This window comes from Chenopodium quinoa, unplaced genomic scaffold (genome assembly GCF_001683475.1).
Source record: "Chenopodium quinoa cultivar QQ74 unplaced genomic scaffold, ASM168347v1, whole genome shotgun sequence".
Lineage (NCBI taxonomy): Eukaryota > Viridiplantae > Streptophyta > Magnoliopsida > Caryophyllales > Amaranthaceae > Chenopodium > Chenopodium quinoa.
Window position 1 is genome coordinate 398,592 of NW_018742630.1, and position 18,558 is coordinate 417,149.

At 38.9% G+C, this 18,558-nt stretch overlaps 1 protein-coding gene and 1 long non-coding RNA gene across 12 annotated transcripts in view; one reads left to right on the forward strand and one right to left on the reverse strand.

Moving 5' to 3' along the window:
* Window positions 1-230: 230 nt before the first annotated feature.
* On the reverse strand, window positions 231-6,232 carry LOC110721781. Of its 5 annotated transcripts, none has more exons than XR_002511465.1 (8): window positions 5,396-6,227; window positions 5,178-5,254; window positions 5,025-5,108; window positions 4,672-4,792; window positions 4,380-4,493; window positions 3,925-4,015; window positions 3,742-3,846; window positions 231-252 (listed from the first exon to the last, which is right to left on the reverse strand). It is a non-coding gene; the product is annotated as an uncharacterized LOC110721781 (long non-coding RNA). The 5 variants fall into 5 exon arrangements; XR_002511466.1 differs by lacking the exon at window positions 231-252 and having other exon boundaries at window positions 2,904-3,846; window positions 5,396-5,499; window positions 6,025-6,227; XR_002511468.1 differs by lacking the exon at window positions 231-252 and having other exon boundaries at window positions 2,904-3,846; window positions 4,380-4,485; window positions 5,396-6,232.
* Window positions 6,233-8,230: 1,998 nt separating this feature from the next.
* LOC110721782 (tRNA pseudouridine synthase A-like) overlaps window positions 8,231-18,558 on the forward strand; it is a 55,278-nt gene continuing 44,950 nt past the window's right edge. For 2 of the 7 annotated variants that reach the window (XM_021900971.1, XM_021900976.1), the window contains exons 1-3: window positions 9,679-10,601; window positions 10,724-10,778; window positions 10,872-10,961. In XM_021900971.1, the coding sequence (XP_021756663.1) occupies window positions 10,764-10,778; window positions 10,872-10,961 (105 nt within the window). In that variant the 5' untranslated portion in view covers window positions 9,679-10,601; window positions 10,724-10,763. Of the gene's footprint in view, window positions 8,631-9,678; window positions 10,602-10,723; window positions 10,779-10,871; window positions 10,962-18,558 lie in introns of those variants that run through there. The other 5 variants (XM_021900972.1, XM_021900974.1, XM_021900975.1 and 2 more) reach the window with 5 other exon arrangements.

Sequence of the window (18,558 nt, forward strand, 5' to 3'; positions counted from 1 at the left end):
AATAAAGATAAAAGCTCTAACCCTAACATAATACTAACATGAATATATTAGGAAGAAAATAGGAAGCATCGCAGGAATCACAATTTTCATATTTGATATTAGAAATTATAGTTGTTACCCTAAACATGATACTAGGAAGATCAAAACATCCTAAACATAACACTAGGGATCATTATAACCTAGACATGATTTCTATATCATAATAACAATGCAAACAATTAAAGCACTTACTTGGATGCCTCGTATCTCTTTCTAATAACAAAATACACACGTTAGTAACTTCAATTAAAATAATAAATCAACAATTAAATTAGATAACTGAAATAAAGAATTAAGAAAGTTTAGACTAGATTTGGGACCAAAACCTCAGAAATATCAAACCTTTTCACGTCTAGGGCAAAGGCAACTTCGAACTTAGCTAGGTGTGTCTAGTGCTAATGTATGAGGAATTATGTTTGTAAAAGGTCTAGGCTTAGAAAAGAGGGAGAGAATTAAGAGATTCTTGATGAGAATTGGTGAGAGAGAGAATTAGAAAGTTGATAGAGAGAATTGATGATGAAAACGGAGGTTTTAGGAGGCTATTTATAGAGAAAATCAGCCGGATGTGACAGAAAAACGAATCAGAGTTTCTAAGAGAATAAAACATCTTAGCGCCAGACGCCAAGCCTTAGCGTCAGCCGCTAATCCTATCGTCAGGCGCTAGAAATCAGCTTCACACGTTTTCTTAATTTTGATAAAATTTAGCCGTACAGAAGGGAAAAATCGTATTTTCCTTAAAAACACTTTTTTTATTTTGATTAAAACTCTAAAAAGTCAAGTAGAGTCAATTTATCAATGCTAATTAAATTAGGAATGAAAAGAACCTTCTAGAAGAATCTAGAAGACTATAATCAATTCTAATTGCATTAGGAATGATAAATCAATATTAGGCCCTCCTCTAGATCATTGGCCACATATAAAGATCAAATCGGGCCCATGGTTTCTTTGCTTGTGTTTTTTAGGAACCATTATGTTAAAAGAAGAAGACCTTGGGCTAAAGAGAGAGCACTGCACGCCCCCTCGAGAGAGCGCACATGAGCTCTGCACGGGCGCACAACACTGTGAGAAGGCGCACAGATCGAGAACTCAAAAGGGGCTAAGACAGACTGTTTTGCGCGACAGCTGTGCGACATTTGAGAAGGCGTGCACCCATTCTGCGCGGACACGCAACATTGTGAGAAACCGCGCAGATGGAGGAAGAAAAAGAAAACAAGTCAGGGAGTTTTGTGCGCCTGCTGCGCTACCCTAGCGCGCGCGTGCAATATCCCTGCGCGGGTGCGCAGTCTTCTGTGTGCGCGCGTCTAGCTGGGTCTCCTTTCTCTGTACCCACGAAGTTGCGGGCAACACTGGGTTCTAGTCATCGATTTCTTCTTTTCCGAACACCTATATATAGTATGTACTCTCCTTATAATGTAATTAGATTAGCTTAGCTTAATTTTCTAATTTTTAGCTTAATCTAGAGAGAGAAACATCCTTAGTTTGGCATTTTAAAGAGAGAAAGTGAGGATTCCTCCATTGTTGAGCTTGGATTTTGAAGAAGAATCTTAATCAACCTCTTTATAGATCTTCAACTTCAATGAATGAGAATTTCCTTACTCTTTTCTCTTTACTAGTTTTCGAGCTCCACGCGCGCGATGCACGCGCTTCGTATGGTGAATCGAAAAATTTTAGTTTGGCACTTAACGTTAATGCGTAATTAATTTGTTGTATATTGACACACTGACCAAATGAACCCTCAAGTAACCCCTGACCGAGTAACCCCTGAATGAACCCTCAAGTAACCCCTGACCGAGTAACCCCGAACCGAACTCTTTAAGTAACCCTAACCGAATTACTCAAGTTATAGACTTCTAACTAAATTGTTCATCCCTAAACAGTATTCTCCCATGAAAAATTTGCTAACCCCTAAAAATACATAAAATTACGCACCTCACCCTTTAATAAATTGCTCACCCTTAAATAATTTAATTTTCTCACCCTAAAAAACATATTCAATTACCCCGCTGTTGAAAAAATTGTTTATCCCTAAATAGTTCACTTCCATTTTAAATAATTTGTTCACTCTTAAAAATCATATAAAATTACCTTACGCCTAAACAAATTTGCCGCCTCTAAAAATCATAGTCAATTACTTAACCCCTAAATTACATCCTAACCCCAAAAAATTTTGCTCAACCCTAGAAATGCTCACCTCTTAAAACCTAAAAATATTAGTCGTGAGCGTCCTAGCTACACCAACCCTACTTAAGATGGCTCGAATAATACCTATTCTTGCGCTTGAACTTATTTGACACCACATCGGGTTAAATATTTTGCTCATCCTTAAATAATTTGTCCACCCCTAAAAATTGTATGCAAATTTCCTCACTCGTAAATAGTTTGCTCACCCTTAAATAACTTTTTCACCCCTAAAAATTGTATACAATTTTCTCACCCGTAAAATAAATTGCTAACTCGTCAAAATAATTTTAACCACTAAATAGTCTGCTCACTCCTACATAATTTGTTCACTCTCAAAAACAATACGAAGTATATAATTACCTTACTCATTAAAAAGGGGTTGCGATGGTTTAATATTAGGGCATATCGATTATTTGAACTTTTATTGTGGATTGTATCAAATAGAAATAGTTTGTTCACCTCTAAACAATTTGTTTACCTCTATCTAAAAATTTATACAACAACCTCATTCTAAATAAAATATTATTCAACCCTAATTAAATACTTTTCTCACTCCTAAAGAATTTGCTCACCCGGCCCATAAACATCATATTTTACCTCGCCTCTAAACAAATTGTTCACCCCTAAATAGTTTATTCACCCCTTAACCATTAATCTACCGTTGGCCTCCAAAGACATACATGTGCAATAATAAACCAATTTCTAGCCCACTCTTATTATAAGAGTACCAAAATTTTCGTGTAGTTTGTACATCAATAAGAATATATCATCATATTCCCGTCCAAAAAATAAAAGAATATCAAGCACTCTTTTCAAGAAAAACCCAAATTTGAATCTCACTTCTTTTTTTTTGAAGGAGGTGGGTAAATATATTAAAACAAATGTTAAGTTACAACCAGATTTAAAAGAGCCAAAATGCCTTGTGGGAAATTAGAATAAAAAATTTGCTTAACCCCACCAAAGGAACTATTCTAATAGCTAGGTGTGCAACATCATTACCACACCTTTAGACATGATGACAGAAGTAAAAGAAGACTCAAGTAGACACATATCCTCAATAATCAGATCATACAAAGCTCTCCACTTCATTCCTGAGCATATGGCTTTTACTACCTCTAACGCATCGCATTCTAGTTCAATGTTCTCGAAACCAAGTTGGCGAGCCAAAAGTACTCCCATTCCTGGAGCAACAGCCTCAGCCATCGCCACAAGCCCCTCATGTTTCACACGACACACAGCAACAACAATTAATTCACCTTTAGCTCCTCCGATGGTAGCCCCTAATCCTTTACCCATACCCCTTAAAATTGCAGCATCAGTATTAACACGCACTCTCCCTGTTCTAAGGAGTTGTCAATTGGTTCAAGAAACAACAGCACTGGTCTGCTGGGTCAATTTTCACACAACAGCAACATTGTATCTTTTGTACTCTCCAACAAGGCGCAAAAAACCAAGCACTCTAAATATCTATCTTTCCACGGAGTGTTATGCACAAAAAACAGGTCGAACATCAAATAATACCTGAGTTTATCCACCTCAAACTCGAAACGAGCAAACCTTGCTCCATCTTCCTCCTTCCGGATATTTCAGAAAGAAAACAGAGAAACAGGAGGAAAGTACTTCACACTGAAAATAATAGAAACTGAATTTATCAGCATGAAACAAAAAGAATTGAAATAACAAGCTAGGAAAAAGAACACATACTCATGAATTTACTGCTGCCACTGCTACAACCATAGGAAACTTCAGAACCTCTAGACCTCAAAATATCATGTTTAGATTTTCCTCCAACATCCTACATTTCATAAAATAACAAAATCAAAAATCAGATCCAAGCAACACTCAAAAATCACAAAATCAAATTTGCTTGCATGCTTATTCTGAGTTTCATCACATGAATTAGGCCAAACTGCTCCTAATAAGTTGCAAACCAAAAGCAAAACATGTATGATGGGCCTCTTAAACATCCTAGACTATGCATGTGAAAGGAAGTGCTCAATGCAAATATCACCTTATCATGCAGAGATTAAGTTGTCACCTCAAGGCTCAATGCAATTCTCTGATTTACAAAGGCACGTAACCTAACAAACTAAAAATCTACAACGACTACAGTAGTACATATGCCTAATACTTCAATCTATGGAAGAGTTTTACTTCACCTTACACTATCTATTATGATTTATAGTCTCCTCCTTGACTCGACCGAGTTGAGCTTGAACTCGCTGACAAAGCTCCATCTTCTTCTTCTCAATCTCCTCTTTTGCCCTGAAATTCTACAAAGCAGACCAAAATTAAGGTGTATGATCATTCTCATAAGAGTCATAACCAGCTATAAACCTACCAAATTCAGTGGCTAAACCTAGAAAATAATTTGGTAAAGCAAATAGGGTATGTATTTGTATGATATGATTCACGCTCTTTCTTTTCTAGTCATGGAGAATTATCTCATACCCATTCTTTGCATCAGCATTCATCTTTTGAATTAGCTATAGGAATATCCTTGAGCCGCATCCCATTGCTACATGAAAGCCTCGTATTACCCTTACCCATGATTTAATCCCACCGCATGCACCTACACATACACCAGAGTCATATCTTAGTATCTTCTGCCATAAGGCGAAAGGCCCTGAAAGCATACATGATACATTTACAGCAAACCAACAAGTATTTGCCAGTTTAACCTTTAGAATTACAAATTCCAGAATTCAAATCATATAATTACAAAGAAATTGAAAATTAATAAACACACAATTACTAATTTTAATAATATATAAGAATATACGATAAAAATAGAAATTTCTGACCTCGACTTTCAAGGGCCAGCATGAGCCGCTGAGTAATGATCAATAGGCGCTAATAATAGATCTCCCACCAAAAAAAATCTAAACCTGCAAAATTACCAACAATATAACAAAAACCTTTCTTAAATGCAAAAGCAATTAAAGGGTGAAAATAACCTTAAAATCTTCAAATTGTAAGAATCTGAAGAAATTTCAAGATAATCCCTCTCTGATCACAGTGGAAGGAATCAAACCTAAACCAAAAATTAATAAAAAAAATTAAAAAAGATTTCAACGGCATAAAAAACCAGAAAACCTCAAACTGTAAGAATTGTACAGAAAACTTAAAGTTAAAAATACTAACAATGCGAAATCAAAAATAAAAGAAAACTTACCTCTTTCAATTGTAGAAAAAGAGGTTTTTCCTGTCTTTCAAATTCCCTTAAAGATTGCTCGACTGTACATCCCAGGCTTGGAATCGTTGAGTTGGCCCAAAAACCTAAAAAATCCATGAGCGACAATTCGACCAAGAACGCTGGAAATTAATACTAAGTTTTTTTTTTTGTTGTTTTTGTAATGTTCTATTTTAATTCCATTCACTTTTAATTTCTGTTAAAAATAAAAATTGTCAAAAAAAAAGGAATACCCAGTTCATCATCATGCTTGAATCAACAAAAATTGTAAAATAAACAACTGGGTTTTTCAAGAAATTCTTCTTTTTCCTACATATGAATATGATTAGGGTTTAATTAAAATTCGACTATACTAAAACTTGATAAAAATGGAAGGAAAATTTGTGATAAAAAGATCGTTTAATCTAATATGAATTGCGATTTCAGAAAAAAGAAATAAACGAAATTGGAAAATGGGTATTAAAGAGAGCTCACTGACGTTATAATAGACGGGTGAAGAAAATAAGAAAAAATAAGAAATACTGTATGAATGAGAAAACAACTACAAAAAATCAACATCAATTATAGTGAAATTAAAACCCAGATCATGAAAAAGGGAGGAGAATTAAAACCCTCTTGCTTCCATTAAAGAAGTCTCGTCATCTTGCTGCAAACCAAAAAAAAATTTCGCCAAACCACCTACAAATCTGTTCGAATTTCACAAAAAAAAATTGAGAGGAGAGAAGAGGAGATAAAGAACGTGAAAAGAGAGGAGAGAAGATGAGGAAAACTGAGAGGAGCAAAAGACTGAGCAGAGAAGACTGGGTAAAGAAAAGGGGCAAAACGTCACACCACCTGTAACAACAAGCAAATCAATTGTAAATATAAGGGCAAAATCGTAATTGTTTTTTTAAGGGGCAAAATTGTCAGCACACTATTACTAAGGAGTTTTTCAACTTGAGAACTTCTCACTTTTAATTTCTCTTTATTTTGCTGTTTGATTTTGCTTTAGATTGCTTTTGCCTTGTTATTTACTCATTTATCATGCCTTTGCTTGTTAATATCATGATTGACTTGTTAATTGCTATGGATAGTGAGTAGTTCTTTAGCCAAGGGTGTGGGGATGATGTAGTTGGAGTTTGTTCATGCTTTTGGTTTGGAATTCAAGTTGCTTGTGATTAAAGTCTTTACTTGCTTGATGTTCTTCGATCTTCTTGCAAAGTGCATGTTGTTAGTTAATTAAAGGTGAATTTATGCTAAATGAAGCGATAGTTGACTTAGCTAAGTTCATTTGTATCGATTGTTACTTGATTGCACCTCCCAATATATGATTCTAATGTGAAACATAAAGGCTATGTTAGGAGAAGCCAATTAACCTCGACAGGTGGCTAGATTGGATCCCTTATATCGATATCCAAGCATGTTTAGTTCATGATTAAGTTGTTTCCATGTTATTGCATGTTCAAGTAAAGCCTACATTTACCCATTTCTTTTGGTGTTCTTTTTATATTGTCTCTAGTTCATTTCATTCTTAGCTTAAATCTCTTAGATAATTTTGTTTTTCGTCCCAAGATAGCTTAATTGTTAGTAATGATCGCGGTGTTTAGCTCCTCTATGTGGTCCGACCCCTTGCTTGCCTTATATTCATATTAAGTTTATCTAGGCTGTGTAAATTTTATTTGATCTAGGGATAGGCATTTGACGACGTGTTTATTCCCTTGTCAAATATGCAAAGTAATATAAAGATTGTGAAAATTCGCTCGTTATTACATTTAACAACACACGGAACCGTTAGAAAAATTCAAAATGGATCAAATTTCGGATACTAGTCTTTTAAGTGACCAGTATATGTGCGCAAATTTAGAACTCTGGAAGTCATTATACTGGTCATTTAGTTTTAAATGTATATTGTAAACTAAATGAGCAAGCAAAAACGGTTGTTTAGAACTCTACTGAAGTCATTATATGTCGTCTGTATTCTTGATGTATATTTTTTGCTTTTGTTTCCCAAGCTTGAGTAGACGGAGTTGTTAGTCCAAGAGTTGGACTTGATATGCTGCCTGACCCCCGTAGAGGGCAGGTTGCAGGAGTGGTTGAGTATACGGATCGTATGATTGATGGGGCACATACGGTGCCGAGCTGATCACATGAGGACCTGTTCGAACGGACGAGCTGCTTGACAAGTGCTCTTACTCCAAGTAGGAATACCATAATAAGGTATTCTTGATGGTGCCCGATATAGTCGGCGTTAAAGCTATGTCGGACAATTGTTGGCTTTTCCTGTACTCGATGACCTATCGAGCATTAGTGTAAGTCTTCTTGCTTCCATCTGCTTTACAATGATGAATGGGCTTCCATTTTGACGTTTTAGGGAGATGTATCTTTTTGTCCACTAAATGAAGGGTCTGACCCCGTACTTCTACTTGGGATAAGGAGTAGGTTACCTACATATGCTTGACGGTTTTGGCCTTTCGAAGTGAGAAGGCCTCTTCGCCGACTGACACATGCTTGGGTAGCCGTCTAACTTTTGATGAAATTCTTCATCTCCCCTTTGAAGTTAGTCATGAATTTCAAAAATTTAGAACGGGTAATGTGAGAAGTTAGCTCTTCAGCACGAGGGTTGCCAGTAGACTTGCTCGCACCAGCCTTCTTAGCATTTTGCTTCTTTTTGTCCTTAAAGCATACGCGTTTACAATAGTAGAAAATTATAATTGGGCATCGCGTAATTGCCACCAGTTTTTTAAAATCGGTGGGGAAAAAATGGGCGAGATTGGAGAAAAGAGAATTGGCACCGGTTCAAACCAAATCGGTGCCAAATTACTTAAAGGGCACCAGTTCAAACCAGTGGGTTTTTTTTAAGAAAATAAATAAACCCTTTTATAATTAAAAAACAAATAAACCCTCGTTCACTCTGATTTCTCTCTCTTTGTTTCACCCCCTGTCTCTTTCTTTCTCTAACTCTTCTCTCTTTATCGAGCTTTCCACCGCCACCACTTCCACCACTACACCTTCCATCACCAGCCCACGCCATCTCTTTATTTCTTTTCTTTCAATTCCTCATTCTTCTCGAATCCCCTGTCTCAAAGGCGGTTATAGTGAGGGTGGTAGCAATCCGTGGTTGGATTTTTAGAGTTTTCTTCTCGAATCCTCCTGATGGATAGAATTTGATGCTTCATATCTTAGGTTGCATAAGAATTGTGTCCATGAAATTCGGGTTTTCCCTCAAAAGCAGTCGCATGTATGAAATTGATTTTTAGGGTTTTGTAATTTGGGTTTTTTTTTAAGATTTGATTTTAAATCTTGGTTGCTTTAAAATTATGGATTTGTTTCTGTTTAGGGTTTAATTGAGGAATTTTTAAGATCTGAATTGGCTTATATGATTTGTAGATGAATATATTGTGAATTAATTTTATTTCTTAATTTTTAGCTAATTTTATTGAATTGGGTTCATGATTTGAGTATTTGATTTAATTTCAAGGGTATAACAAGGGATAGATTTTGAATTTGTAATTTGATCTATATTATAAATTTTCATGATTTGGCTACTTGATCTGATTTGGAATTGCTCCGTAATTTGTTTAATTTTCAATATAAATTTGATTGTTTTTAATTAATGTTAAGTGTATGGTAGTGGGTTGAATGTGAAAATTCAGTATAATTTATGCTTTTGGTTTAGGGATCCTTAATTTAGATTTTAAGGTAATTGTGAAATAACAATATGATGATTTGATGATTCATGATTGTTTGCATGCTTGTTATTGGATGAATTTTGGGTAAAATGCAATTTAGAATATTGGCATAGTACTTAGATTTAATAAAATGATTGAATATTCTACTTTTGTAAAATAAAATTGAAAAATTGAAAGAATATAGAAGCATTTGAGGAAAAGTAGATTTCTATTTATGCATTATATTACTGGATCTTTTCAAACATAGTAGGATCAAGGCTTTTATTCAGGTTGAAGTGATAATATGAATTACATAAGGGGAACTTTTTCATCAGGCTAGCTGTATAATTTTAGCTTTCTAATTAAAATATATTGTCTATATCAATTATTTGGTCCCCATATTAATATAAGTTCATCGAAAACCTCTTAATTGAACTGTCTAATTTGTTTTTGACCTTTGATAACCTACTGACTCTACGAGTATCACTTTGTATCACTTCCCTCTTATTATTATTATTATTATTATTATTATTATTATTATTATTATTATTATTATTATTATTATTATTATTGTTATTATTATTGTTATTATTATTATTGTTATTATTATTATTATTATTATTTATTTATTTATGGCATTAAGACTTATTTTTTGTTGCAATTTTCCAATATTGTATTGTAATTGACAATGTGGGGAGTTAGAAGTTTTTGCCCATGACAATTAAGCTTTTCTGGGTTAAAAAATTCAAAGTTGTTCGTCTTGTTGTGCAAGTGAATAATTAGATTTTGTCGATTAATTATTTTTATCTGATCTATTTATGTCATTATATAAGGGTTTTTTGTCATATGGATGTCAACTAGCTAGGATGTTCAATTGATCTTTTTCTGTAATTGTGCCTTCTTTGGACCAAAAGAGAAGGATAATTTGCTTTTGTGTAGATTGGTTTGGTGACTTGTTATTGAGCTATTTGAATGTAGTCTGTAATGTAGCTCACATGACTCAATTTAGTGTCTCAAATGTCTTTTTAAAATAAAACGATCTGACACGCATACTTTTGTACGAATTATGTAGGAGAAAGTAGATAGAGGAGTGAAGGATAAGCATATTCTATTAAACTTTAGAAGAAGAATAAATGTTGTTGTATTAAGACTTTTAACATTAATGAATTTCATTGATGTGAATCTTAGCCATTTTTGTCTGACTGTTTAGCTTGTTATTTGACAAGTCTTTATATGTGTAGGTTTATGTATACTGTTAATGTGGTGGTATAGAACTATAGATGAAAGAGTCGTGTACTATAATAACAAATGGAAAGTGAAGATTTTAATGTTGTTGTTCGTGTATCGTGTAATTAGTCTTCTTGTTATTTGGGTTTGTACAACAGTATATGGTTGAGGTGGTCAGTAATGATGGCTAATGTATCTTCCATATTGCTTACAACTGCACAATTTTTTTTCAATGGAGGATGTTTTATACTACAAGCCTCATTTTGAGCAATTATTGAAGGAGTCAGGGAACTTCAACAAGAGCTTTCAGTCTCGTATGATTTTTTACAATTCCTTAAACCTGATATTAAGATCTTTATAGTTTTTGACCATTTAACTGAATCATGGAGTATTTTCTTGTACTATTTAACTAATATGTGTATGTTATTTTTAACAGCGCCTACAAGTCTACTGGCTGAAAATTAAAGTCACCTGATATGAAGCCTCAGTTGGTAAAATTCTCCTCCATTATTATGCTTCATTCTTTGATAAAAATGGGCTACCTAGTTGTTTCTCTAATATCCAATAATGTCATCTGGTCTCAGACAAGGTCACCAAGCAAAGCCGCGAGCATGTTTTTAGGGACTCAAGAAAAATGTACAACTTGTTCCAAAACTGTTTACCCCATTGAAAAGGTATTGTCTTTGTTATTATATTTGCACTTCAAAAGGTCAGGTTTAGCAATTGTTTATTTATCTCAGAGTTTGATTGTGTAACACCCCCTCCTCCCTTCTCACCACAACTAAAGAGACCAGGAAGAAAAATAAAAGAGAAAGTCATCTATCTCATTTCATTGGGTTGTCATTGTTGTACTTTTTTGAAGTTTTGTATTCGAGATTAACAAACTTATAGGTGAAAAATGTCAGCCAATTTGTAAGCTGGGTAGTGAGGCCATTTCTGTTTTATTTGGACTATCATGGAACCTACACAATCACACTATTGTCGTGTTGCTACTGCTTCTGTGTTGCCGTGTTGCTGCTTATGTGCTCCTGTTCTGCTACTGTGCCTGCATATTGCATGCTCTTTGTTTGTAACCTTGTATTTTATTTTATTTTGGACAAAAGTTGTAATATTACAACATTTTTTTTATGAAAATATGTAAGTTTATATATATGTTAGTGTTTATATATAAATTTAAGTAAAAAATATGCAAAAAAAAAAAATCATTTTTTGGCCATTAATGGCACCGGTTCTAAACGGGATTCGATGCCAATAACCCCTTAAAAAACGCAGTAAGGTTTTTTGGCACCAATTAACTAATGCCAAAAATAAATATTAGCACCGGTTTACCGGTGCCAATTTAAGAAATTGCCACCGGTTTTGAACCAGTGACTTTTTTTTGGATGAAATGGCATCCCTCAAATACTCAACTAGGGCTGTACACCGGTCCAAAACCGGACCGGACCTGGACCAGACCTGTTAGGACCGGGACCTGAATCAACCAATTTTGAAGACCGGAGACCGGACCTGATTCTACAGGTCCGGGTCAGGTCCAAACCTGAACAATCAGGTCCGGGTTAGGTTTAGACCTGAACAGACCTGTTTGTGGGTTTTTTTGTTTTTTTTTTTTAAATATATAAACTTTTGGACCTGTTTATGGACCTGTTTACATAAAATCTTAAAATATCATTCACAAAAACTACATAAAATCTCTAAGTCTCAAATATAACAAATAACTCATAAAATTACATAAAGTCTCTAAGTCTCAAATACTAGAAATACATAAATTATCCAAAGGCAACTTGAATTTTGGCGAGTTGCTTTCCCTTTGATTGCGTGATTCACACTAATGAGTCCACGAAAACAACTTCATCGTCTCCATCGTTAGATACATCATGTTGCACCTCTAAATAAAAAAACAATATAGAATATATTAATGAATGATAACAATGAAATAATAAATTTGGTGTAACAAAATTACAAGTACATAAAATTAATACTACCTTTCTCCATTTCTTCTAACTCTTTCAAATTTATCAATCTACTCCCAGCAATTGAAACATGAATTCGAAAAAAAATAGATACTTAAAATAAATAAATAAAAACTCAAAAAAAAATCATGAATTCAAAAAAAATGAACTTAAAAATAGAAATTCAACATGCAAACATCAAACAATCATTATAAGCAATTGAAACATGAATAAACATATAAATGCTCACATTTAATTCAACATTTCAAATACAAAATACCCAATTCAAATATAATTAGATTTAATTAAAAAAAGAACTTACAATTTCCCACCGTGAAGGGGTTTCCGTGCAGGTGGTAGCCTAGCTGATGCAGCGTGTAGGGGGTTTCGTGTTGCTGGTCTGGTGGGCGGTGGCGACTGGTGTTTAGGCGGTGGTCTTGTGTGCAGATCTGCATGCGTGACTGCGTGAGGGAGTGGGTGTTGCCGTGTTGGTGTGGTGTCGGTTGAGAGAGTGAGAGTGAGTGAGTGAGGAGTGAGTTAGGGTTAGTGGGTTACAAAAATACAATTGACTTGTTTTGAAATTTGGGATTTTTTTTTATAAAAAAAACGCATTTTTATCGGGTTTCAGGTCCAGACCTGAAAACCCTGGGTTTGGACCTGATCCGGAAACCTTGATTTTTAAGGACCGGGACCGGACCTGAAACTACGGGTCCGGGTCAGGTCCGGTCCCAACAGGTCCGGGTCAGGTCGGTTTTCAGGTCCGGTCCTGTTTATGTACACCCCTAAACTCAACGGTTCAATACCGATGTCTTATGGGGGTTTTGAACCGGTGCTAAAATACATTTTTCTACTAGTGTTAGTAATAAGGAAACCATCTTCGGCCGTATGTACTTTAACCTTTGATTCCTACTCAGTATCGTGGTGAATGAACTTCTGCTCCATTCGGATGTGGTACAATTTCTTCCGAAGCCATCTTAAATATACTCTCCCCATAGATGGCGCTAAATGTTTTGCGGTTTCCTGTTGTGTCCTTCGGGAGAGTTACAACTCCAAGACCTGGATCTTCAGGCGCTTGTATCCACAAAAAATGGAGGCTTCGATTGTTTGGAATTCCGTCTCCGACGATCAAGTTAGTAACTGTCAAAATTGAGTAAAATACGAAAAATAAAGTTGATCTTATCAGATTCTAAGATTTAGGAGATTTCACTATTGTGAGTGAATAGTGTAATAATTCATAAGTGTCCATCCCAAGGTAATAAATGTCCCTCTTTATAGGGCATGGGAGTGTGTGCCTTTACCTTAGGTCATTTAACCTAGGTGATTTGGCTATGATGTTTTTATGGCGCCTCGGGATTTGAGCCCATGAGGGCTGCCATTTTCCTAATGATGATGGATATGACACGTGTCTTGTTTCGGGGTTTTCTGATGTCCTGCGGGAGAGTTACAATTCCGAGACTGGAACCGGACGCCTGTACCTGCAAGACAAACGGATGCTCCGGATGATTGGAGATCCGCCTCCGACGGTCAAGTTAGTACTTGATTAAGGAGTAATTAATGCGGAAATTAAAGTGATTGGGTCTCTCTAGGTGAGAGAGTTTAATGTGTGTAATCTGCGTAATCTGCGTCCTCTCCCTTAATGAGGATTAAGGGAGGTATTTATAACCTCGGGAAACGTGCCAATCTAGGTTTAGGTTAACCTTGGGCTGATTGGGCTTCCCTCGGAAGTTGGGCCTAGGTGACCGGTTATCCCAGGTGTCATGGGAAGGACACGTGTCGTGTCGTAATTGGTCCATAGTGGACGGATCATTGCTTGACACGTGGCAGACTCCTATTGGCCCATGTGACGGACACATGGCGGAACCTGATTGGTCCACTTGTCAGATGGTGATTGGTGGGGAAAAATCCCCTAATCATTTGCCCCTCACAGGTGGCACGTAACTGGTCACGTGTTACCTGTGACAGGTATCGCCCTGTAACAGGCGACGGCCTGCTACAGGTGTCACTCGGCGAGAGGCCGAGAGATTCTCCCGCCAAAATTTTGAATTCTGGAAGTGACCCTTCGCCTATATAAAGGAGTGTTGACTTCGGTCATTTTCACACTTGAAAACTTTGTGAGAGAACATTCGGACCCCTGAACTTGCTCTGACATTTTGGACCCTTTCTGCCTACCGCCTGCTCTGACAAGCCGACTGCAAAGGATTTTCAGAACTTCATCAATCGTCACTCGTTCAGGTAACCGTCGGTTCTCTTACTCTTAATTTTCTCTTTACTTTATTCTTTTTTGAAATGGCACCACGGAAGCACACGACACGACCTAGGTTAGTGATCAGCCGGTCACCGGGGACGGCAGAATCTAGGACTAGGAGTGCCGCCTGCCCTTTTCTGGACCCATCTTTGCCCTTTATACAAAGTCCGACTGTATCTGTGTCTATGCAGAGCATGATGGCCAGAACAAAAAAGACTGCCAGGATCTCAAACTCAGACGGCTCCTCCCACAGGGTGCCGATTAGTGAAACATCTGACCAGGCGCCAGATGTGGAAGTGAAACAAAGCGGCTTGAAAGCCGGCAGTTCTGAGGGAGGAGTCAAAGTGACCCCTTCCCATTTTACAGTTGACAATTCTACATTCTCTCCTGCTCCTTTTAAAGGAGAGGAGGTGGGCCCCTCCGGGAGAGGGGAGGAGTCGTCCTCTTCGGACTCGTCAGAGGACGATTCCGAGTCTAGCTCTTCTTGCCATTCTTCTCTGGACACAGAAGAGAAAAACAGTCGCCTACAAGAGGCGAGGCTTTCTCACGCAGTTGAGAAGGGGGACGATTGGGCGGAGCCATCTGTCTCTCACCGAGAGCAAAATACCCCCTACTACTGCACGGTACCTTGGGGCCGGATCACAGCCATGCAAGAGAAAGTGGAGAGCTTTATCGCAAACTACACAATGGGCCCCGGCTTTTTAGTGTTCGTGCCGGATCCAGAAGACACAGTCGTCTGGCCGGTTGGTACCAGTTATGATGGCGCCTGCTTTGGCTGCTACGAGGCGGCCATCAAGGCTGGGTTGCGCTTCCCACTACATCCGGTTGTTCAGCAGATCTTGGATGGGTATGAGTTGGGGTTATGGCAGTTAGCCCCGAACTCCTGGGTCAACGTACTCGGCTATGTGGCCGGGTGCAAACTGCACGGGGTGGAGCCGAACTTCGAGGCTTTCGCCCACATGAACTACCTCAGCCGGACCCCTAAGGCAGGCGGTACCGGCTGGTATCAATTGACGAGCCACAGGGGCTACCTCATGACGAGAGGTAAAGCAAACAAATGGAAGGACTGGCGGAGCACCTTCCTTATCATTGAGAGTTCAGACACAGAGCTGAACAAGCGCTTCAACAGGTGGAACAGGAATCCGCCCCTTCTTGCAGGCGGCCGCAGCATGCCGCCTGTTCCCCCCAAGGCTAAGAAAGAGATCCTAGATAAAGGACTCTTCAAAGTAGAGTCGAAGGTGAACTCTACTTCAGGGGTACGAGAGCAAGTACCCATGCACTGCGTCCCGAGCTTCAAATGGCTCTACGACGAGTACTTTTTGGCCGCCTGTGGCCTCAGCAGTCGGTGCTCAAGAGGTAGCCGGCCTGTCGATTACTCTGTTGTTCCATGCATTTCTTGTTATGACTTTTATTAACTTTGCTATTTGTTTTTGCAGCGGACGCCATGAGCAAAATTACCGCCTCCAAGACTGCGGCGGCCATGTTGCGGGCCTCCATCATGCAACAGTCTTCAACCGACTCCCCCAACAAGGGGGCACCCTTGGTGGGCTTCGAACCTTTCACCCTCTTTTTGGAGTTGTGTTTATGCATATACTGACTCTTTTCTTCTTTTTTTAGACGGGCGCTCCAAGAGCTTCTTCTTCCCAACAGCCGGACCCCAAGGCCCGGAGGACGACTGTTGCGAGCTCTCCTGGTTCTGCCAGGAAACATGTGGCGGCTGAGAAACAGCCGGCCACTTCTTCTAAAACTCCAGCTGGGCCACCTAGAAGTATGAAATTATCCTTGTAAATTTTAGACTTGCTCCCTTCTTTACTAGGTCTAATCTGTTTGTTTATGCTTGATGCAGCCGGCCCTCAAGAGCCTGACTTGGTCGAGGTGGCCAAGTCTATGATCAAGGTCGTTCCTCCAGCTGAAAGGGAGGCGGTCAGGGGTGTCGGCACCCTTGACCTAGACGGGATTGCAGGGGTCCTTGCTGAGGTATACTTAGCATATTTTTGAGTATTTGAATTCCAGGACGCCTGTTTTCTTTTTTGTTTGGAAACTGACGCCTGTTCCCCTTTTTACTTAGGCCCTGCTCCGAGTGAACGGCCTTCGCAAGCCGCTTGACCGGAAGAACAAAGAGGTAAAGGCTGCAAAAGTTATGGCCGCCTCTGACTGTGATAAGGCAATGTTTCAAATTGCCCAAAATGAAGTTCTGCCATTGATATTCTTTATTATTAGGCGCAGGCTACCGCCGCTATCCGGGCTCAGTTAGAGGCGGCCTAGAAGAGGAATAGCGAGCTGGAGGCGACCATCAACAACCTCAAGGCCGAGCTGAGACCTCTTCGCCAAAAGATGTCCTCATACGAAACCTTGGAGAACGTAAAGGAACGCCTGGTGACCCAGGAGAAGAGTCTTACTCAGGAGCTCTCAGAAAAGGCCGAGCAAGAAAAGAAAGAGCTGGTCCGGGAGATGATGGAAGACTCTGCTCAAATCCAGCGCATGACTTGGGGCCGCCTCTTCCCCAATGCCGACTTTGCCTCATGGGAAAAAACGTACCGCCAGTGTTCTGATAGATATAATCAAGAGATCCTGGCGGCTGCTGAGGAAGAGGCGTTGGAGGAGGAGGAGCAGCCGGTAGTGGCGCTTGTGCCGCTTGGGGGTAATGCATCAAAGAAGGATGCAGCTGAAGCCGAGTCCAGCAAGAAGAGTGCTGACCAGGCGGCAGCTGCTAATATTGAAGATCTGCCCCCTTCTTAAGCTTTATGTCTTCTTTCCACGGCCTGCGTGCCGTTTGTTTGTATTTACCCGGCCAGGGGGCCGGGGCTCTGAATATTTTGCCGGTCTTTAATGACCGGCTTCTTTTTAATGAATATTTTTGTTTTGCTTCAAATTTGTTTAAGTATTGAATATTCTGATATCCAATTGTACACTATACCGACTGTTTTACATGGCCGATAGTTGCAGACAGGTACGGATAGTTAGTCACGCCGCCTACGCCCCTGGACGACTGGTTGTCTGTTTCCAGGCTAGACGATCAGTCGGCCATTTATCCAATCGGTATTCGAACCATTTTAAAGACTGGATCCCCTTTAGGCAGGCGGTCCTGTCATTTGTAAAATTAACCAAGTAGGAAAGTTGTTTCCTACTTGTCATGATTTTAGGCTAGAGACTTTAGGCCGTCTGTTTCCCGCCATATTTAATCTAGTGTGAACAGGTGCTGTATGAACACCTTTTTAGTTTCATACTAAGTTTTTAAGGAGTGACCAAGTAAACATGATTGTTACCTAGTCGCCAAGTAACTGAGTAGTAGAGGTATCAAGCGGTGGGTACCGGTTGTTCCCCTTTATTCGCCAATGTTTGTTGGCTTTTAACTCATAGGTTGTTAACCTAGCAGGAGTAGTGGTTGAGAGCCCCTGTTTGCTAAAAACAGGCGGACGACTCATACCTTTTAGGCTCCATACTAAGTTTGAGAGAGTGACTATGAGTTAACTTTGGTGTTACTCAGTCGCCGTCACTCCTGCTTGAGTAGTAAAGGTACCAGGTGACGGAGGCCGGCTGAATCTTTTGATTCGCCAATGTTTGTTGGCTATTAACTCAAGAGGTACCCCCTGCATTTATCCCAAGTAATACAGGCGGTCATCTGACTCAGATGTCAACTGCTACCACTGGTTTGGTTAGTGATAGAGTTATCCTTGTCTCAAAAACGGCTACGTGGTTGCCCTTGGGGACAGTCGTATAGGTGCCGTGTAATTAGTTTATAGAGCAATGTTCCACCCAAAAGGGAGCTGCTCTCTGCGACGAATTTCATCCAGAGGGATGCCGCCGGATGCCTGCTATGATGTTGGGACAGGTCGTATTAGTTTAAAGATTGGATCAGTTGGCTTGGCGCCTGGACTGATCATTCGGCTTGTGGAATTGGTTAGTTCTTGGTGAACGTAGGTGCTAAGTAAGAGGAGGGTAGCCGATAAGAATAAAAATTAAACATGGAGAGTAGCCGACTGTTTGTCAGTAGGCATGCCCCGCTTAAGTAAAAATGAAAACTGAGTATGGAGAGTAGCCGACTGTTTGTTAGTAGGCGTGCCCCTCTTAGTACAA